The sequence below is a fragment of the Aethalodelphis obliquidens genome, unplaced genomic scaffold, assembly GCF_003676395.1.
Source record: "Aethalodelphis obliquidens isolate GAN/ISIS:26980383/991018 unplaced genomic scaffold, ASM367639v1 scaffold46, whole genome shotgun sequence".
Lineage (NCBI taxonomy): Eukaryota > Metazoa > Chordata > Mammalia > Artiodactyla > Delphinidae > Aethalodelphis > Aethalodelphis obliquidens.
The window spans coordinates 15,748,594-15,771,305 of NW_020837990.1; the positions used below are offsets into that span (position 1 = coordinate 15,748,594).

Sequence of the window (22,712 nt, forward strand, 5' to 3'; positions counted from 1 at the left end):
GGATTTAATGTACATTAGTAGCAGAGGTTGGTTGTATCATTCTCTTCAGCCAGAAGAACCATTTTACTTCTAAGCTTCAAACTGATTGCCAATATATACCTTGCCAACATAACTTTAATATTAGGTGTCATCAATAAAACCTAAGATTTTTTAAATAAAAATTTACAAAATACTGCCACTTTAATGTTTTCTTAAAATCTTTTTTTCCATTTACAAAAATAATTTACCATAAAAAATCCCAGAAAAGAATTAAAGCAGGGGAAAAATACCCAACCTGTGATCACATCATTTTTAATTGCTTTCTAAATCTCCCAGTCTAGCATTCTGAGTACTTTCCTATGGTGATTGCAAAGATATAGGAAAAGACTGACCTAAATTCTCTCATAGCCACATAAACCTACATCATTAGAGCTAATTAAGTACCTACGTGTAGAGCCCTGAACCAAGTGCCAAGGATACAAGTATACAAAGTATACAAGTATACAAAATCCATGACATTGAGGGGCTTATGTCTAAACTTTTAAAGCACAGGCTAGAATATTGGGTTGAAAAAGAACACTTGCCTTCATCATGCCATTGACTTCAGAAACTCCAGAATTTTCAAGCCAGAGGGAACAAAGACGGAATATCCACGTATCATGCCCTTCTCCACTTAATAAGCAATTGATGTAATTTTCAACTGCCTTACATAAGAAACGTTTACGATCTTCTTTCAATGCATGGAGTGCACATTCATCCAACTCCAGCTCTCGCTGAACCTTTACTGTGTACCTTACATTGGATAATTAAAGCAAAACACAAAAGCCATCAAATTTTATAGAACTACAACATCATATAAGATATACAAAGTAAATAAAAAATCTGGTGTCCACCTTAGGAGAAAAAGCAAAATTCTAAGAATTATAAAGGGGAACAAACTTAGTTTTGTCTTAAAGTAAGTTTGTGCAACTCAAAAGCTATCTTAGGCAACCAAAGACAAAGTGGACTCTATCCAAGGTATTTCGTGAATGTTATTCTCTACTTACACTAAAATATATAGACCAAAAGCAGGTTTGAATAAAGGATTTAATGACATCAAAATAGGTAACTCCTATTTAATTTCAACACCTATCTCTTCTTCAACTATGATACCAACAAACAAACTAAAAAAAGCAAAACAAGAAGCTAACATCAATATACTTTACAATTAGCTTAGAACCAGAGCATGAATTCTTATCTGGTTCTCTATACCTGTATATATACTGTATATCTGTATATCGTGTCACTTGTAGACCCCTAGTTACCTGTTGGTCTGAATTTTATGTTCCCTAAGAAGGCCAACTTCCTCTTTAGCTCTTTTCAGGAGAGCTTGCTTGTTTTCAAATTCTGACGATTTCATGTAGTTTTCAATTCTTTGGTACTGAGTATCTGAGAACCGTGCTAATGAGAGAAATGCCTTCATTTTTCCATTTCTGAGCCCATCATTGCTTTCTCCATCATAATTTCCAGCAACTTCCACTGCCTTCAAGAAAAAACAATACATTTATATTATATTTACAGATACTAAATACATCTAAAGAATTACTCAGATCAAAGAAATATCCACACTAAAGTTTAATTTATATATATGTATATAAGCTAAATTATATGAAGTACAGTATTTTCTTGACTTTGCAAAACAACTTTGACATGGCAGAAATAACCAAAATAGCTAATATTTGCAAAGAACAGTGCAAAAACAAAAAGTTCTATAAAATTTTTAAAAAATCATATTATGGGGGGCTTCCCTGGTGGCGCAGTGGTTGAGAGTCTGCCTGCCGATGCAGGGGGACACGGGTTCGTGCCCCGGTCTGGGAGATCCCACATGCTATGGAGCGGCTGGGCCCGTGAGCCATGGTCGCTGAGCCTGCACATTGGAGCCTGTGCTCTGCAACGGGAGAGGCCACAACAGTGAGAGGCCCGTGTACCGCAAAAAAAAAAAAAAAAAAAAATCATATTATGCTTTTCATGTTCATTTATTTAGTGAAGTAGCTATTTCTAAAATTAGCTAAACTAAATAAGAGGGAGAAACAGGAAGGTCAAAAGCAGTAGTAGCACTGGAGTCCCAGTCCTACTTGTAGTGTTGGGCTACAAATGAATAATAAAGGTTGACTTGCATATTACTTAATCACCTATTTTTACAAATAAGTTAAGTGGAGAAATTATCAGAAACTTAGCTTAGAACCAGAGTAGTTTAAAGAGTAGCTGGTGATGGGGGTAAAGAGAAGACACATTTGGGCTTACTTTCCAAACATGCTCCTTCTTTTGTAACATTGTTTCATTCTGCCCTGAAGAGTATACAGAGCTACAACAGTAATAATATTTAGAAAAGTGAAGTCATGCTTTTATTTGCCTTTGAAATACATCTGATCCCAATAAAAACATCAAATTTGTTCAAGCTAAACAACTCTCTTAAGGGCTGCTCAAAAATCTTACCTTTTCTAGATAGGTCTGCATGATGACTGCAGGATTTTCTAAGCAAGTTTCTGCTAACCAGGTGCCACAAACCCTCAGACATTCTGTGTATATTAGTTTTAGGTTGGGATCATTCTGTATATGAAAGCAAAATCTTAAAATGTAATGCATTATCATGACTATATAAAAGAATCATCCACGTAGGGGGAAAAAAGCAGGTTAAAAATGTCTTTCCTCATTTGCTTTTACCTTACAACTATTTTAATAATTCCAAATATGTAGGTTTATAAAATAATCATTCTCTACTGTTTATTATTATTACTATTATCAAAGCAACTCACATTTATTGAGTACTTTCATATGCTAGGCATTTCTACCAGCTTTATGTATAGTAACTCATTTAATCCTTAAAAGAACCCTATGAAATAAGTACTATTGTTATCCTTAATTAGAAAACTACAACTTAGGTCAAAGAGAGTAGGTAACTCCCTGGAGTCCACATTGTTAAGCAATATTTAAACAACATATCATATGAGTTCCCAGGGCTTTGGTATAATGATGAATTCTCTAGTGATGGAGGATGTAATATAAGTTTCCATTATCCAAAAGTACAAAAAGTTGATATTCACCAAGTAGGTTTATGTCAGAGGGACATCATTGTGTCCAAACCTTTAAAACACTTCATGATTCCTACAAATGCTGCTACTTTGCCCATCATATGCTGGAGATAGAGTTGAAGAAGCAACCAAGTTTACAATAACTAATATAGGTAATGTTAGATAAAATATTAGACATGATGTTTTCAAGGTATTTGGATTAGCAACCCAATTATTCCAACTTGCTTTTTTCTAAAAGTTTTGTTCTCTTATGCATTTCCTCTTCCATTTTTTTTGTCATTTCAAATTTATAGTATCTATTTCATCTTTGTTTCCCACATACTGTAGAAAGTTTAAAAAACTGAGGCTTATCACTGGGATAGATTAACCGACAACAAGATGGACTGATAGAAATGCTATAAATAGGAAAAATGAATACTTTCTAAACTTCTTTTACAAATATTAATTTTCAAGACTCCTTTTAACAATTTCTTGTTCATGGGTCAAAGCTTTAATAAAAGTTTTAATAAAATTGGTAATTACTTTAAATTTTATTTTAAATATTTTAATGCACAGTCATTTTTCTTATAACAGTAAAATACGAATTTGGCCAATAGAAAAAAAGTGAACCTCTGTACAACTGGCACCCAGCTTCTTGATCATTTGCTTGAGAATACTCAGGGCAAGACTCTGTTCCTTTTTTGCCCAGAATACTTGTGCTTCCTCCAGCTGCCACTCAGAGACTCCACAACTAGCTGAATTATACTGTTTAATTTGAAATATTGCCCTTTCAGGAAGCTGAAATGAAAATGACAAATAAGAATAAATACTTTTACTATTACTAATACTACCACTACTATTACTAATAAAAGCAGTTACTACCATTCACTGAGGACTTGACTATTTGTCAGGACTGTCTTAAGTGCATCTCTGATTGCCTTCCCCAGGCCCGATGTCGGCCTATCTGTTTTTCTCTTTATATAAAGACATCTATCTAATTATGTGTGTTTATACACAGTATATAAAATTGCTGACTTGTTATAAATACAATGAGTAAGTTAGGTAGCTTCTCATTTTTTTAACCAGGCAATTGAGGTTTAGAGACGGTGAGTACCTTGTTCAAGGCTCAAACTCAGGTCTAATTCCAAAATGGGAAATCTTAAACAATTATGCTATACAATGTTTTAATAGCAATCTCTGTCTCTCAATGACATTTCTTTTTTACTTATGCTTTCTATTTTCTGGGTAATAAAAGGCAAGGTCAAGAGGTGAGATGACATAGTCTTAAATCTGATTACCTGAGTGTTCTTGAAAGTTCGGGCTAATACAGATAGTTCTACAAGATGCTTGGTGAGAATATCCTTAAGACACTCTCTTTGCGAGTTTTCCATTTCCTTTTCCATCAAGATCTCCAAAATGACTGTGCGTAGAGCCATTATAGGCTCCTGAAAACTAAAATCACTGTCTTTGAGAAGCTGGGAATGTTTCCACCACTTAATGTATACTTCAGAGGGCTGCCTATCTGTTATTGATCTGAAAGCCAAATCACAGAATTCACATAAGAGAAATGAAAAAAAACCACAAAAAACCCTGCTAATATGCAGGTTCTGAAACTTAAGATTTAATAAACACAAAGGAATTTTTTTTTTTTTAATTGACAAATACAGGCAGTGGGCCGGATTTGGCCCGCGGGCTATAGTTTACCTACCCTTGACCTGGTCCAACATTTTCTCTTTTTTTTTTAACATCTTTATTGGAGTATAATTGCTTTACAATGTTGTGTTAGTTTCTGCTTTATAACAAAGTGAATCAGCTACACATATACATATATCCCCATACCTCCTCCCTCTTACATCTCCCTCCCATCCTCCCTATCCCACCCCTCTAGGTGGTCACAAAGCACCTCTGGGGGGCAGGACACAAAGGAATTTTTGCAGTAACATGACTGGAACTTCTAAAATAATCCAAAATAAGGACCATAGTTTAGAAACCTACAATATGGTCAGACCTCTGAGGGTCAGTCAGCAGAGAACCCAACACATGATGAACACTTAAAGATTTTTTCCTTTCTTTGTTTAAATTGAAGTATTGTTTATGTTAGTTTCAGGTATACAGCATAGTGATTTAATATTTTTATAGATGATACTTTCAAGATTTTCTTAAAAATACTCTTCAACCTCACAAAAAGCAACACTTCTAAACTAACATTCTTCTGAAATGAGAACACATTCATCAGGCCTGTCATTCAGAACATCTATACCTCTTGTCCAGCTCCAATGTTCCCTGTGGTAAAAAGGACAGTCAGCAAGGAAATGTAATAAACTCATTATCTACTGTGCCTGCCACGCACAGGGCATGACTCTATGCAAAATGGCAGCTGTTAAAGAAAGAACAATCCAATGAAGGAAATGCTGGCACCTGGTAAAGGTTTCACATACCAATACTATTTATTAAAGGAAGAGAAAATGCATATTGTACAATTAGTTTATATGAACAGAGTGCTTCCCAGATGTTCAACTAAGCAATACTGTCCAATCCTTTAGGCCTACTATATGAAGAGAAATTAAGATGAAGCAAGGAGACTAAGATGATAAGGTGATGACTAGGAAATGAAAGCTCTTTTAGTTGCTTGATAAAGAAGGAAACAGTAACATAAATTCACAGGAACCAAAACTTTAATTCCTCCCAAAATGATCCTAGAGCAGCAGGTCTCAAATTTTCTAATCTCAGGAATGCTTTAAACTCTTACAAATTATTGAAGACCCCCAAAGAGTTTTTGTTTATTGGATTATACCTATTAATATTTACCTTATTAGAAACTAAAACTGAGAAAAATCTAACATGTATAAATTTATTTTAAAATAACAATAGTAAATCGACTATATATCATATATCATAAATAACATTTTTTATAAAAAAATAACTATCCTTCCCAAAACAAAACAAATTTAGTGAGAAGAGCACTGTTTCACATTTATGCAAACCTCTTTGATGTCTGGCTTAATGGAGACAGTTAAATTCTCATCTTTGCTTCTGCATTTGGTTTGCTGTGCTATAATGTTTGGCTGAAGTATATGAAGAAAATCTAGCTTCATACAGATACATAGTTGGAAAAGGGAGGAGTATTTTCATAGTCTTCAGATAATTGTGGCTATTCTCTGATACCTCACCAAAACTTCACTATACCTCATGAGAGAATGAGAGCAAAAACACCAGATAACATTTTGTAAGAACAGTTTTGATTTCATGAACTCCTGAATGGATCTTGGGAAAACCAGGATCTCTACACCACACTTTGCGAACTGCTGTCCTAGAGCATAGGTATTTGGTACCAGCTCATCAAACTTTCCCTTTCTTCCTTATAACTCCCTAGCAGAGAAAGATCCAGGAACACTGGAAAGTGAGATCACTTCCTTTTCACCATTATAAGAGGCAATCTCCCCTAAACACTCCATATTCATTAACATTGACTGTTTACTAAGAATTGGTCACCAGGAAAAAGCACTAGGGATACAAAGGATTCAAGAATAAATAAGCCCTATTTTTAGGGAGCTTCTAGTACAGCATGGCAGAGTATACATAAAATGACACTAATGCAATGTGATACTAAAACAGAATGGAGTATAATGTGCTATGGTAAAAAACATGAGGAAACAATTTCATCTAGGGTTGAACAGGGAAAAAGTTGTAAAGAGAAAAACACAATAAGTTAAATTTTAATAACCTGAATTTTTACAATGAATATTTTTGAAAATGTTTATTTTAACAAGATCACAGTTCATTAGGTTAATTTACTTATATCTTGATAAAAGATATTGAAATAAACCTATAGCTGATCTCTATATAGTTTTTATTTTTTAAAGTCCCTATTGGTAACAGAAAGGTTATACTTTGGAATACACAGTCATTTCAATCACATACCTTGAGAAAAGCTCCCCAATGTTTTCGAGCTCTCCGATGGCCTGCAATCTGCTAAGTGTAGGGTAGAGGGAATACACAGACTCAAGACTGCCCTTACACAACTCTTCCACTTCTTTAACTCTAGTGGCAGAAAAGACAAGAAACTTAAAAACTAAGAAGAGGTTTGCAGGAAGATAAAAGTTGACTTCCCATTATAGGCCTTGGTGTGGATCTAATAATACTAACACTCACAAGCACAAGCATAAGGTAGTGGAAACAAAGTAAGCCTTGGAATTGTACAGACCTAATCTAAATCCCAGTTTTGCCAGTAATAGCTGAATAGCTTTGGGCACATTACTGGATTCCTCTGAACCCAGTTTTTTCACTTCCAGTTGAAAATTAAAGAATACATACAGAAAAAGCCTAACAAAGTGGCCACCACATGATAAGCACTTAAATGGTAGCAAGTATTACTTCTGTAATAAAGTACAGGATTTATTAGATCACAAATACTGTTAAACAAAAAAATGTGTTACATTTGTTTAGCCTGTTAGAGTTAAGTTCTTTGTTGTGCATTATCTCATTTGTACCTCATAACAAGCCTTTAAGAATTGACCATTAGTCACCATTTTATAAAAAGGACACTAAACGTTAAAAGAGGTAAATGACACATAACTACTAGAGGAGAAAAGATTAAAATTCTCAGTACACTGGTCCTGGAAGAAAACAAAGGAATGGGAAACAAGAAGACCTTCTTCAGTGTTCTGCGTAAATAATTGATCAGGGCTCCCAAAGGGAATTTTATTTTTAAAGGTAGAATATATCTGAACCACATAAGCAAAGAAAAAGTTATTACATAAGAAAAAAATAACTTACACTTTATGTAAGTACCTAACATATGAGCATGCTCTTACATCTAAAACAAAAACTTAAAACGTAACATTGGTTATATATATATAAACATTTGTGTGTATATATATGTGTACATATACATATCAAGTGTGTATTAAAGAATTCTTTTGTACAAAATTTAAAATATGAAGTACAGAATACAATTATTAAGACAAGAATACTCATAATTCTTATGAAAACATGCTTGCAACAGATAAAATTCATCTGAGCACTCATTTCTCAGATATGTAAAAGCTATGAAATTCTTAATTGTTGAATATTTCCTCCCACTTTTGCACTACTTTGAGTTTCAACACTGACTAGTATGAATTATTAATTACACAGGGAATTTTTTTAAAGGAGGAAAAGGGAATGACAAGGAAACAACCTGACCACAGCCACCAGGTCTTACTCCTTCACCAGTGCAAATCCTTGTGTTGAAATTATTCTTCATGTTTTCAGAAAAGAAGCCATGACATTAAATATTAAAATACAGTAACTCTTTCTTTTTATAATACCTGGCATATTTGAGACTTTCATAAAAAGTGGAGAATTCCCCATCTCTTAGAGACTGCAGAGCATTATACAATGATTCATGGTAACTGGTTCCTTCTATTCCTTTGCTGTGAAATAATTTTAAAAATAAAAGAAAAAGACATTTAAAAATAGAGACTCCTAAGATATGTATGCATAAACAGCTTCACCAAAAGGCAAAATTTTAAACTAAAATTAAGATATCTCCATTTTAAAAAATGCATTTCTAGAAAACTTGGTTAAGAATTACAAAGAATTTTGTGGATCATTTAAATTCTTCAAGCAGAAAAAAGTGAATTTCTCAGATATTTTTCCTGGCTCTAAACATGTTATATTCTCATTTATTTATTTGATGAACACCTACTACGTGCCAGGCACTAGTCACCAGGTTCTAGATGCAGGGAATCCATTAGTGGACAAGTCAGATCAGGTCCCCATTCTCATGGAGTTTATGTTCTGGTTTGCAGATGGACAATAAATAAGAAAAATACCAGACAGTGACAAAGGACATATAGGAAAGTAAAATAGGGTAACAAAACAGAATGACTGGGTGGCTATTTTAGAATGGACAGTCAGAAAAGATGTATCTGAATATGTCACATTATTAAACTACAGTCTGAATGACAAGTAGCCACCTTCACGGTAACAGGGGAAAAAGAAGATATAAAAACAGCCTGGCTTGATGGAAAAAAACATGGGAGAAGTGCTATGTGGCTGAAATATAGTATGCAAGGGGAAAAACAGAATATGGAGATTCACAGAGACAAGTAGGAATCAGCTCACAGAGTAAAATGTTTTTAAAATATCTCTAATTTTACAGCAATCTAACAGTTTGAAATCTGAAAGACATTCTAATTAATGAAATTTTTTTCTATGAAAGTGATTAAACATACAATGAATATGATTTAATTTTTTTGTTTATATCATCAAAAGACTTTTTACATAAATACATAATCTTTTATTAGATTAGGTGTTTGGCTTTTCATTCAGAACACATGGTGATGGTATATGTAGGTTATAAACGTTTTCTTCTCGTGCTAGTGATTTAGCAGTGTTTTTTTTAATAAAAGAAAATATTTCACAAATAAAGATAAACAGTCTTTCGTGTACCATCCAGCCAATAAAAGTGCCATCTAACTAAATAAAACGTTTGCAGCAGGAAGTGAGAAGGGAAACGCCTATATTTCTCTTTGGATTTATAAACAATAAGTGAATAAGATTCTCATGAGAAAATAATTTTTATATTTCTATTTTCAAAAATATCTTGAGGGTGGAGGTGCCCTAATATAAGAAGAGAGTGAAATTCAGCCTTACGTACACTTACTGCATACTGCTGTATTATTTAAGCATTTAGCTTACAGCATCTACAAAACATGAAAACATAACACCTGCTACATTCATAGAGCAAGATAAAAACAGTTCATTATTCATAGCTAGAGAAATGGCAATTAAAAATGTCTGAATTCTTCTTACTTGACAGAAATGCAGTGGTCCCACTGCATATTCCTCCATGCTACTTGGTAATGAAGTTCCTGTAGTTCAGCACACCACTCTTTATTTTCATGATCTAATCCCCTTAAATAGACGGAAAGGATATGGCAGAGTCCCAAATTCTGCAAGGCCTATGCAGGAGTTAAAAAAAAAAAAGGAATAAAAAATAACAGAATACTAGAGATACAAAAAACAGCAAACATAAAAAGTAACTTTCGGGCTTCCCTGGTGGCACAGCGGTTGAGAGTCTGCCTGCTAGTGCAGGGGACATGGGTTTGAGCCCTGGTCTGGGAGGATCCCACGTGCCGCGGAGCAACTGGGCCCGTGAGCCACAACTACTGAGCCTGAGCGTCTGGAGCCTGTGCTCCGCAACAAGAGAGGCCGCGATAGTGAGAGGCCCGCACACTGCGATGAAGAGTGGCCCCTGCTTGCCACAACTGGAGAAAGCCCTCGCACAGAAACGAAGACCCAACACAGCAAAAAAATAAAAAATAAACTCCTACCCCCAACATCTTCTTTAAAAAAAAAAAAAGGTAACTTTCACAATTTTAGTAGTTCACAACATCACTTAAAATGCCAACCTAAAACACAAAGATAGAGCTCAAAGGGTTCTGATATTGGATAAAAGAGTGGCTAAGGAATATTAGCCAGTAACAGAAATGACAACTCCTGGGACAAACTCTAGTGCAAGCTATGAGAAATAGTTTACATGAGGTTTTCCATACAAAGGACTTAATTCACTACCGGGCACATTGTACACAGTCAAGAAATGTCTTCTACTGTTAGCTAAGAAGATTATGACCAACAAATCTACACTATCTTTCAGGTCAGTGACTTTTCCAATTTACCTGTGTATCCCTCTGTATTTTAATCCCAGTGCCTAAAAAAGAACCTTCAGTCTTACCTCTACAGTTTATCTGGTTGTGTAAATATTCCACTGACATACTGAAATAATCTGAGCACTACACTAGTAGTGCTTTACCAAAGCAGAAAAAAAAGTACCTGGATTATTCCTGCCTGGCGAGTTGAGGAGGAGATTGCTGTCTCAAGGTCATATGTTACTAGGGCTTTCCCCCACATTGCTTCATGTTCATATGTTCGCAGTCTATAAGAAAAGAGTTTTTAAATGCTTTTGAGTTTTACATACATGTAACTTCTTTCATAACAGAATGACTATAGCATTATCTATAAAAAAGCAATTTACCTAGTAAGGGGTTGTAATATTTTCCCTCCACCACAACCATAAAGACTATCTGGCTCTCCTATACTTCTGTAGATTTCTAAGAGCAGATCCTAAAAACATGGAAACAACAAAAATTGGAGGGGAAAACTATCAGTTTATGAATTCAGCAAATTTGAAATTATATCATTACCATCATGTAACTCCCAACTCTACATGTTATGTTATAAAAGTAAAATATAATGATATTTAAATATATACTAAAGATACTGATCAGCAACACAACAAACTGATCCCACACAACAGAATGACTGTGGACTACCTGACAAGAATTGCTCACGATTTAGTGAATTAGATAAGAAATAAATCCCAACCTAACAGGCTTCTAACACATGCAGAAATAATCATAAAAACAAAAGCAAAAAAAAAAAAAAAAAAAAAAGCAAACAATCCCATCAACAGCTAAAACTGACATGGGAAAACGAAGTCCTGCAAAGTCTGACTCTTGAAAACTGAGTTTGGTAAAAATACAAGCTGTAAAGGTTTTCTATGAGAGAAAATTCAAAGTTGCACTATGTTATAATTGGTAAAATGTGATATGGATAAAGAATTGGTTTGATGATTCAAAACTCTGTTATAAAATTTACTCAGGAAAGAATTGATTCTGCTTAAAATAATCTCAGTAAAATAAAAATTAAAATAGCAAACAAAACAGAAAGAAAAAAAGGAAAAAGAAAACAAAAATCAAAAAAGAAAACAGAAAATTAGAAACTGCATTGCAGAGAAAATTGATCAAGCAATTTAATTATCTTAATGGTACTTGCTCCAGGAAATACTTTCTAAACACAAATTGATATTGGCATAATTCTAGTATTCTAATCAAACTGTTTCTATTCATAAACGTGAAATCAAGCCCTCAGTATTGGAACATTCAGTTCAGAAGCCTAGAACAGTGCCTGAAGCACAGGAGATACTCCAGAAACTCAGAAAAGAGGCTAAGACTATAAAGAAGCAAAAAAAGGAAACAGAAAAATCAGGAGAATGGTATCAAAAAGGTAGATAGAACATATTTCAAGTAAGGCATGGTTGATGGTGTTAAGTGTTGATGAAACATTAAGGAAGAAGTTGAATGAAAGGTGACTGCTAGACTTAGTAACATGAAGTTTATGACTGACATTAGCAAGTGCTATTCAGTGGAGAGAGTAAAAGGAAGGAAATGGAGACAGGAAATACAGACAACTTTTTCACAAGGTTTGGCTGTGATGGAAAGGGAGAAAAAAACGATGTCACCTTTAAGAGAACATAGGGAAAAGGGAAATGATTTTGTGTCCGTTTGAAGGAGAATGTTTTTAATAAGTTTGAAAATTTGAATATGTTGAGGAGCACGGCACAATAAAAAAAAATGTTCCTGAGAAAGAGTTGATGAAAAACAAAGCACAGAAAGAAGGACAGAAGGAGAAACTTTCTCTGCTTTAACAAGAGGAAAGATTACAATGGCAGCAGATGCAGGGAGATTTCTATGTTTGACAGTGGGATGTGGTGGGACTTCCTATAATGTCCCCTATTTTTTCCAAGAAGTAGGAGGAGAGACAAACAAAAGACAGAGAAGAGAACATCAGAGGTTTAAGCAAACTGAAGAAGATGAAACTCATTTTAGAGGAATTAGGTGACCAAAGAAATTCAGTAAGAATGGGTCAATTTAAGAGTAAACATTAAAAAATTTACAGAAGAAGCAATCTGCCCTGAGATGTGACATACAATAAACAAGTAAACAAATAAAAATATAATTATAAATGTTAAGTGCTACAAAGAAAATGAACAGAGTACTGTAGGAGAAAATACATGGTATAAATTCACCCTATGAGATAGGTGGTTTTACTTCCATCTTTCAGATAAAGGAACTCAAGGTTGGAAAGGTCAAGTCATTTGTGCAAGATTACACAACTAAGTGGTTGAGTCAGGGTTATAACTCCAGTTTGTCTACTCCAAGGCCTAAGCCTCAAACCATGAATTTATGTATATGACAGTCCAAAAAGGTAACTTCCGTTTGAAAATCAAATGACAAATCAAATCTATACAGTCTCTATAACAAAATAATAGTCCAAAGTATAAAACAAATATTATCACTTATAATAAGGTCAATAATATTTACCTGTAAACTTATTCCAGTTTCTTCCTTACTTTTTTCACTCAAACTGGAAATAGTTGTACTCTGGCTTCCTTCTTCAAACGTAAGACTTCTGTTTGTCACAAGAGCACCTCTTTTAATGGGAATATACTATTTTTAAGCTTGCTAATACATATACCATACACTTTGACAGAAAAAACTAACAAGATTACAAATAAAATATAATGAACCATTTATATTTAAAAACAATACCAGTTAGACCTAGAATAGAAAAGGAATTTGTTAGTATTAATTCTTTGAATGAGAATTACATTTGAATGACAGTCTCGTTTATGGGAAGGCTATATGCCAAAATATGCTTATTTACAGAGCTTAAAAATAGAGAAGTCCCTGAGTTCAATTCCTAAATGTTCTGTCAGTGGTTTTACCTGAAGTTTAACCTCATTAATAAACACAGGCACACAAAATTAAGACCGTACTTGAGACACCACTTAACACTTGATAATTTGGCAAAAATTAAGAAGTCTGATAATATTAAGTGTTAAAAAGGAAGTGGATCAGTAACAACCAAGGTAATAAAACTAGTAAGTGATAGTCAGAATTAGAATTCAATTTCTCTACTCCAAGGCCTCAGCTTTACATATGCATATGATACTCAGTCCTATAAATAATTTCAATTCTAAAACCATGCCAGCTATACAATGTTTATGACAATAATAATCCAATGTATAAAATAAATACTATCATAAGTGATGTTATCTCTATTATTTACCTATACTTATTTCAGTTTCTTCTTTACTTTTTTTACTCAAACTAGAAATAGTGGTAGTTTGAATCCCTTCTTCAAATGTGAAGCTTCCTACTGAGCCACTTCTTTGTGAACTACATTTCTGAGTTGGTATAACCACTTTAAAAACCAATTTGGTACTATCTTATAAGACTGAAAATTTGTATACCCTGCAACCCAATAATTCTACACCTATCATTAACAGGGGAATGGTTAAATGAATTGTGGCATATTCTCCCACTGGTATATTATGTGGCAGTGACAAATTAATGAACCACAGCAACACACAACATAGACAAATCTTACCAAAAAACTGAGGGAAAAAAACAAGTTGTAGGAAAGCACACATATAACTTCTTAGGAAGCTCAAAAATAAGGAAACTAAACTATATTTATGGGTTTCTACTCACATGAAAACAGTATCATCCAAACAAATGAGCAACACAAAACATGAGATAACATTTACTTCTTGGAGGAGCACAGAGGGGTGGGATAGAGGAGACCCACTGACAAAATGGCACTGACAACATTCTATTTTGCTTTATAACCTTTATATGTAAATATTACATATATTTTCCTTATTGGTAAGTTATGCAGAAAAAAGTTTTTAGAGGAGAAACTTGGAAAGTAGGAACAACAGTATTAGAGTCTATGATTTTGAGTCTAGAGCTATAATTCATCTAGGCAAAAGACAGAGTTGCCAGGACTTCTGTCAGGCATTGCCTTAGGTATTAGGAATACTAAAATGACTGAGGTGTGAACTACGACCGGTTGTCTAAATCCTGTTTGAAGGAGTTTTGATTTCTTTCTAAAAAAAATTATGGATACTAACTCTGAAGGCTCATACTTTCTCAGGAGCAAGTTAACAAATAAAACTCTGTATGTATTCCTGAATACCTAGTATAAGGCATTTTGCTATTAACTAACTCGAATAGAAAACCTAAGAGAGCAATTCAGTTTTCTGACCTGACAGTGTTTGTAAACTGTTGATCTGTATTTTGCTTTTATACTTTTCCTGATCACTTTAGATTTATAAAAGTCTCAGTTCACCTGAGTCACTGAAGAAAATTAGCATTCCCTGCCCTCTCTATACACCTTATGTCTGTTTGCCCTCCCCTTCCCATCAGGCATCTGAAAACAAAAAAAATCAAAATCAGACTGTCAAAGCAAACAGCAAGCCCCATTTGTCAAGCACGTTTCCCCTAAAGTTAACAAAAATAAAATCCAGGCACTCCTGCTTGTTAAACAAGCAATTTTGCAAAAATGTCCCACATTCTATATGATCACCTATCCTCAAATTAAAAGAGCTTTTATTTATACTCAAATAAGAGCTCAGTTATTCACTCCTGCTTAGTAAAAAAATATTATTCTATGGAACCAAGATACCGAGGCACATTCAGATTAAAACTACTACTACTAAGTATGCAGGATTTTTGCCAAATTTTTAAGATCAAGAGTAGGCAAAAATCAATTTCTTACTCATTTCATACTTAAAGGACAACATATCAATACTTGTCTTTGTACAAAGTCTAAGTGATCACAAACATATCACTTATACATTATACAAATGATCTACATATTGTAGATTTTTAATTGTTTTCAATTGAAAAGTAGAAATTAAAACAAACCAGAGAGTTAAGAAATCAGTCCAAGCCTACTAAGTTAATTATATTTGAACTAGGCTCTGAATTCCGGTTCCCGGTTTTTCACAGTCCAAAAACCATACTGCTTCTAGCTTAATGACAATCCAAAGTAGAAATTATAAGTAGCAAGCATAAGAAATGCATCAATATAACACCTCTTTGCTAATTTTGTAATATGAGTGATTTTGTGGTGGAAAAGTGAGGATAACTATAAAAATAAACACTAAGCTATTTGAAATAAAGACTTGAGAAGGGCAGTTGGGACAATAAACTGTATATTTTTTACTCTTCGACTTTACTGGCTATTTTTTGCTTTTCCCTATTATCTAAGATACTTGTTAGACTTTTATGAAAGTTCTAACTCAGAGGAAAAGCAAATTAAAGTAGTAGAGATACGGGTAGATAAAATAATGAAAGTGATTTAGTCACAGAAAGCAATCAGTTACATTACTTCTAGTCAATAAGTAAAATGGATCTTCAATAAACTGAGGGAATAGTGGTAAACAATTTAACTGAAGTTAGAGAATCACTCAACCATTTGAAAAATAATTATTGATCACATATTAAGTTCCCAATGCTAGTTACTATGGGGAATACAGAGGAAAATAAGGATGATCTCTGTCCCCCAGGAGCTTGCTATGTGTATAATTTTTATAATTCTTAAGTAATAAACATCTCTATTTCAGAGGAGAATTGCTTATTTCTTTAAAAAATTTTTATTATCATTTCTCTTTAAAAGGTACACACCGTCTATCTAAAGGGAGTGGCAGTAAACAAATGTTTAATATATACCTTTAATGAAACAATGTCAACACCAATTTTACAAACAAAAACTTCCAAATTCCATTACCTTTTCTCTTGATCATCCATATTCTTCTTATCTGCATAGATTTCTGCATAGAGCAATGCTGTAAAATGAGCAGCACAAGACTGAGCTACCTTGGCAACCTCTAGATAATTCAATTCCAGCCAGAAAGCATCATCAAAAACTGTTCCTGAAGAAGGTCTAAAGAAAAAAATTTAAATATCTAGTCATGTCCATTTCTTTAACTTAAATGCCAAAAGAAAAGTTTGTTGATATAGAATCCAATGGTAGCAAATGCTAGTTAGAAAGAAAATGACATTTAAATAACCAAAAACAACATACCCCCAATATATAACTATGAACATCTAACATAACATAGCTGAAGAGCTCTGTCACTCTTTTTGGATCACACACCTCTTAGAAAGTCTGATGAAAGCTATGAACCATCATCCCATACAAATTTGGGGTTCATATACGGCCTCCACTGAGGGATCCATCCATCATAGGCTAAGAATAGGCTATACAGAATAACTAATAACACATACACGAGTGTTTTTAAATGGCCAATTCAATGAAAATATTGTTTCTTCTAAGACACATTTACATGTCTTTCCTATTGCTGTTAATTTTCTTCTTAGTTGCCTAGGTTGAGGTTATTTTAAAAAAATCTTCCACTGTGATAACAATAGGCCATAACTGGAAGGGACCGTGATATTATCTTTTTCAAAACAAACATTACAGAGATGTGACATGGTAGTGGTTAAGAGCACTGGTATTAGCGTAGGATACTCTAGCTAGGTTCAAATCCAGCTGGTTCACCTACTACAAGCGGTATGAATTTTGGCAACTTAACTTCTTACGGCTCAATTTCTTCATTTGTAAAACGCAGAAACAATATATACCTCAGAGAATAGTTGTAATGAGTAAATAATGCTTACAAAGCTGGTGAATAAAGTGCCTATCACATAGCCAAGATTTAATTGTAGCTATTCTGAGAAATGTGAACCTGAACTCAGGTCCTTACCCTTTATTCTATGTCCCAGTCATATTCTCTCAAGGAATCTTCCTCAAGGTCGTATTTGGAATAATTAATGTTGAGAAACGTTATCTTCTCCAAGGCCAACTAATGTCAATACCACTCTAACTCAATGATAAATAAAAAATGAATGATTCAGAAACTGCCTCCCAACACTGAGAAAAGACATGTTTCCAGCTATAGTTAAAGCTTCTTATGGGCTTTCTCACAAGAGGATTCAATACAAAACAATATGGTGAATCAGTAACTTTCTAACCAGAAACACAAACCCTGAAAGGTCTAACACTTCTTTTTCTAAGAATGGGATGGAAAGGAATGAGGGGGATATAGAGGAATTAATTTTTAAGATGTAAATGCATTTAGGTTAAACAATTTTTCAGTTTTCCCCTACCATTCCCTCCCATTTTTATCAACCACTGCCACTACCACCAAACAAACTAATGAGACATCAATGACTACCTATTACATTATTTAGACCTACTACATTATTTCTTCAAAGTTCTGGTCAACTCTGGAGCAGTACAGATCAGTCAGACCATCCTCTCTAGAAATTCCTGCACTCACTGTTAAAAATCTCAAGAGAAATAATAGGAACAAAAATACTATATTATAAAGCAATCGAGAAAATAAACACTGCTATAGCACAGCATCACTATACAGAACCACAGATTTTGAAGACCATGGTACACAGTAAAGAAACTTATGTTTCATAATAAAGATACATGCAGGAGGTTTTACATAACTCTAGCTACTTCTGAGACAAAATGTAAAGAGAAACGTTAAAAGAGGAGTAATGCAACTAAAAGTAACCTGGAAAATCACTTACTCCTTTCCTTCACTGTAAATGAAATAAACTAAAGCCCCCAAAGAGTGAATGATTTAGCAAAGATAACACTGTTACTATTACAGTTGGGGGTCAGAGTTCCTATAGTATTCAATATCTTGTAATTTATTTTGTAATAACCCATAATGGAAAATAATCTGAAAAAAACCACATATATATAACTGAATCACTTTGCTGAACACCTGAAACTAACACAATATTGTAAATCAACTATACTTCCATGAAAAAGAAAAAGAATTCAGAGTTCCTGACATTGATTTCACCAAAGTGCCACCCTAAATATGGATTATTACAAGGAGATATAAGCATCACACATATTAAATACAGCAACTTGCAGTAGCATTACCTCAAACAATCATGTTAAAATTCAGCCAGCAATAACAAGTTACACTTCTAAATCCCCAACTCAAGAACCAATAGTTACATTACCTCTTTTGTCTCCTCATGTAGTCCACAACAGCAAGCATTGTTCTTTGTGATTTTTTATCCAAATGGCATCGGAAAAAGTGCTCTGACTCTGACAAACAAAGATTATGTCCTCTCAGTCCCAGGCAGACTTGCTTAAGCACTTTCTCCCTTTTGTTTGTGTATCTGTCTTCCTCTACACTATAAGGTTCTAGCACAAAATTGGTTTTCAATAAATGGAATTTAATGGCATTTCTTTTTCTTTTAAAAGAAACTATTGAGCTTAAAAAAACTGAGAATTTAATAGTAATTTATATTTTATTTCTGAAGAGGACTAATTCATTGATTCAAAAACTATTTACCTAGGATTTTTCAGTGTACTAGGGGCTCAATATACAACCATATAACAAAGACTATTTGTGACCACACAGAACTCACCAACTAGCCTAAGAAACTTTTTTTTTTTTTTTTTGCGGTACACGGGCCCCTCACTGTTGTGGCCTCTCCCGTTGCGGAGCACAGGCTCCGGATGCTGTTAGCCAATAAAAAGGAACATACATAAATAATAAAACAGAGCAAAGTAAAGTTTAAATGGCAACACGGTCATGTCATATAAAGGCTGTGGTAGTGAAAGTAAAAGGAAGTAATCGGGAGAATCGAGTAATCACAACCTATGTCAAAGCGACTGGAACCATAGTCAAGGTTGGGAAGAATAATTTAGTTGCAGCAAAATATCACATTAACTCAATATTATTCTTATAATTATGTTGGTCTTGAAGTACAGTAAGTGAATTTGTACCTAGTTTTATGTTTGTACATAAAATACATTAGTAATATGCATCAATATTAAAGACAGTAAGTTAACATTACAAATCTGTAAACATTTTCCTTTTTTCAAATTTAGGTTTGAAAATCTGACCCATGATGAGCCCTCAACTATGTATATATGTATTATGTGTACCCAATTCCTCATTGAATTTTTCCTGCAATAAGCTCTTAGCATGGGAAATACTTCTTATATAGCATGGAAGGAAAGTAGGTTATAAAAGTAAGTAAAGCATAATCCAATTTTTGTTTTAAAAAACTGATGTATAGGGCTTCCCTGGTGGCGCAGTGGTTGAGAGTCCGCCTGCTGATGCAGGGGACACAGGTTCGTGCCCCGGTCCGGGAGGATCCCACATGCCGCGGAGCGGCTGGGCCCGTGAGCCATGGCCGCTGGGCCTGTGTGTCTGGAACCTGTACTCTGCAACGGGAGAGGCCACAGCAGTGAGAGGCCCGTGTACCGCAAAAACAACAACAACAACAACAAAAAAAACTGATGTATATATACCAAATGTTAATTGTAGTTATCCTAGATGACAGAATTATGGGTAATTTAATTTGTTTAATTTATGCCAATTTTTCTGTATTTCCCACAATAAATATGATTTTATTAAAAAAAAAGTTGCTTTTAAAAAATGAGTTGGCCATAGCTCTAATATAAAATTCCATCACATCTCCAGCACAGTACCTATAATATGTGGTTGCATTCATTTGTCTGCTGTTTCAGTTACAAGAATGTAGGGCTATGTCTTGCTCACATCCTCACTGCCAGTGCCAAGCATGGTGCTTGACATACACTGAATGCTCAATTAGTTACTCCATTAATAGTAGTCAATATTTACTGAAGGGATACTATGCATCAAGTATTATACTAGTTGTTTTACATACATTACCTCATCAAAAACTTGCTACAACTTTTATCTCCATTATACAGATAAGAGAACAGATGATTAGAGGTTATGGAATTAAGCCTACAAGGGCCTTGATGGGATTCAAACTATTTTTCCCTAGAACTGAGATGTTAACAGTATAAATTTGAGAAATTTAACAGAATACCTGAATCCAAATTTGCAGGAGTTGTGGATCGGCTTGTTTCTGAGCAGTGTCTGAAACAGTTAGTGAAAAATCCCTGAATGTGTGTAGAAAGCAGATTTCTCCATGATTCATTTGTATCTTGGATTAAAATGTCATGGATCAAGTATGGAAGCACAGTCTGACAAAAGTCAGTTTTCACCTAGAATATACAAATACATGCAGTCAATAGTTTTCAGTAAAAATATTTTACTTAAAATTTTCATTCCGTGTTACTGACATATTAAGCTTTTTTAAAAAATGACAGATGAATCTGTCATGAACTCTATGTACTACTAAAAAACATACAAAAAACATGTGTACTAGGTAGTGTTAAAAAAAATCAAACTAACCTAGAATATCTAAATCAAACCTATACATTACACTGCAAGTGTTCATTTTCAGTCTAGGCCACTTGCATATAATAAAATAGGACATTGTTGACAAATGAAATTATTATGTCACTACTGTAAAAAAAATTTCACAGTTGAAAAGTGTTACTAATAACAGAAGCAGTTTTCTAATTTGATAAAAGGGAAAATGGGGATCAAAATTTAAGAGAAAAGCTGAAAATTTGATTTTTGAACATTTTCTACATTCAGTGAAGAGCTACAACAGTCATGTTAAAATGTTTACTTTTTAATAAACCCCAATTTCTGGGCATAAAATTAGGGTACTTATTTGTGGTATACTCCAAAGTATAGAAAACTACTTTAATATATGTGATACATTAAAACAGTACTCAACTTTATTTTTGCCAAGACATCATCATGAAACAGATTATTGATTACCAATTGTACACTTTTTCCCTTTCAAACTAAAGACAAATCAAAAAGCCAGTTTTGGGGCTTCCCTGGGGGTGCAGTGGTTGAGAGTCTGCCTGCCGATGCAGGGGACACGGGTTCGTGCCCCAGTCCAGGAAGATCCCGCATGCCACAGAGCGGCTAGGCCCGTGAGCCATGGCCGCTGAGCCTGCGCGTCCGGAGCCTGTGCTCCACAACGGGAAAGGCCACAACAGTGAGAGGCCCGCGGTACCACAAAAAAAAAAAAAAAAAAAAAAAAAAAAGACAGTTTTGGAAATACAGAAGTTAAGTAACTAAGAATTGTGTGTGTGTGTGTGTGTGTGTGTGTGTGTGTGTGTGTGTGTGTGTGAATGTATATTTGGAACATTTTATCTTCTGGCCCAAAGTCAGAATGTTCTAAAAATCTTACGGGCTTCCCCGGTGGCGCAGCGGTTAAGACTCCACCTGCCAATGCAGGGGACACGGGTTCGAGCCTTGGTCCGGGAGGATCCCACATGCCACTGAGCAACTAAGCCTGTGTGCCACAACTATGGAGCTTCGCTCTGGAGTCCATGAGCCACAGCTGCTGAGCCTGTGTGCCGCAGCTGCTGAAGCCCACATGCCTGGAGCCCATGCTCCGCAAAGGGAGAGGCCACCACAATGAGAAGCCCACGCACTGCGACCACGAGTGGCCTCTGCTCGCCACAGTTGGAGAGGGTCCGTGCGCAGCAACAAAGACCCAACACAGCCAAAAATTAAAAAAATAATAAAATAAAATAAATTTATTTTTTAAAAAAGTGTTTAAAAAATCTTAGGTTTATTCATTAATGAGAAATGAGTTGTGTGTGTATCCAGGGTATCACTCACTTTTTTTTTCAGAAGATGTTATTTATTATATCAAACACATGTTAGGGTGCTTAACTCTATGCCAGTATGCCAGACAGAGGCAGGATCAGCATGCAGTGCAGAAGGTTTACTAGGGAGTGCTCTTGGGATCAATGTCTGTAGAAGGAAGGGAAGGAAGAAGCAGGACTGGAGTGAGGGAAAAGCTGGGGTATGGTGCGGCAGCAACAAAGGCCTCCACCAACCCTGTGGGGAGCTCAGAAGCTGAGATGGACCTTCAGAGCCGTCTTGAGTTGTGGTAATGGTACAGAGCTTTTATACTCTAAGGTCAACCAGTCATTGAATGCAGGTTGCCCTGGGAATAGGGTATGATTTGGGGTGAAGCAACTCTCTATTATCAAGGCAATTCTGAAGGGTGTTCTAGCTGGTAGCACTTGCAGCAGCTGAGGGAATAAGTCCTCTGAACTGCTACGAACGCAGTGTAGTACTGCAGAGTGTGATGATTTATTCACTGTTAACAT

The 22,712-nt window shown here is 34.8% G+C and overlaps 1 protein-coding gene across 6 annotated transcripts in view; it reads right to left on the reverse strand.

The window, feature by feature from the left end:
- The window catches only part of ATM (ATM serine/threonine kinase), a 140,723-nt gene that overhangs the window by 35,070 nt on the left and 82,941 nt on the right, over nucleotides 1-22,712 (reverse strand). For 3 of the 6 annotated variants that reach the window (XR_003427832.1, XM_027082394.1, XM_027082393.1), the window contains 14 exons: nucleotides 20,552-20,729; nucleotides 18,698-18,785; nucleotides 16,434-16,589; nucleotides 13,178-13,286; nucleotides 11,050-11,138; nucleotides 10,848-10,950; nucleotides 9,828-9,976; nucleotides 8,339-8,443; nucleotides 6,951-7,070; nucleotides 4,328-4,562; nucleotides 3,660-3,827; nucleotides 2,455-2,568; nucleotides 1,284-1,501; nucleotides 564-771 (listed from right to left, as the gene is read on the reverse strand). Coding sequence is in view for 3 of the 6 variants with exons in the window: in XM_027082394.1 (XP_026938195.1) it covers nucleotides 564-771; nucleotides 1,284-1,501; nucleotides 2,455-2,568; nucleotides 3,660-3,827; nucleotides 4,328-4,562; nucleotides 6,951-7,070; nucleotides 8,339-8,443; nucleotides 9,828-9,976; nucleotides 10,848-10,950; nucleotides 11,050-11,138; nucleotides 13,178-13,286; nucleotides 16,434-16,589; nucleotides 18,698-18,785; nucleotides 20,552-20,729 (2,040 nt within the window). In the remaining 3 variants the exon portion in view is untranslated. Of the gene's footprint in view, nucleotides 1-563; nucleotides 772-1,283; nucleotides 1,502-2,454; nucleotides 2,569-3,659; nucleotides 3,828-4,327; nucleotides 4,563-6,950; nucleotides 7,071-8,338; nucleotides 8,444-9,827; nucleotides 9,977-10,847; nucleotides 10,951-11,049; nucleotides 11,139-13,177; nucleotides 13,287-16,433; nucleotides 16,590-18,697; nucleotides 18,786-20,551; nucleotides 20,730-22,712 lie in introns of those variants that run through there. The other 3 variants (XM_027082395.1, XR_003427833.1, XR_003427834.1) reach the window with 3 other exon arrangements.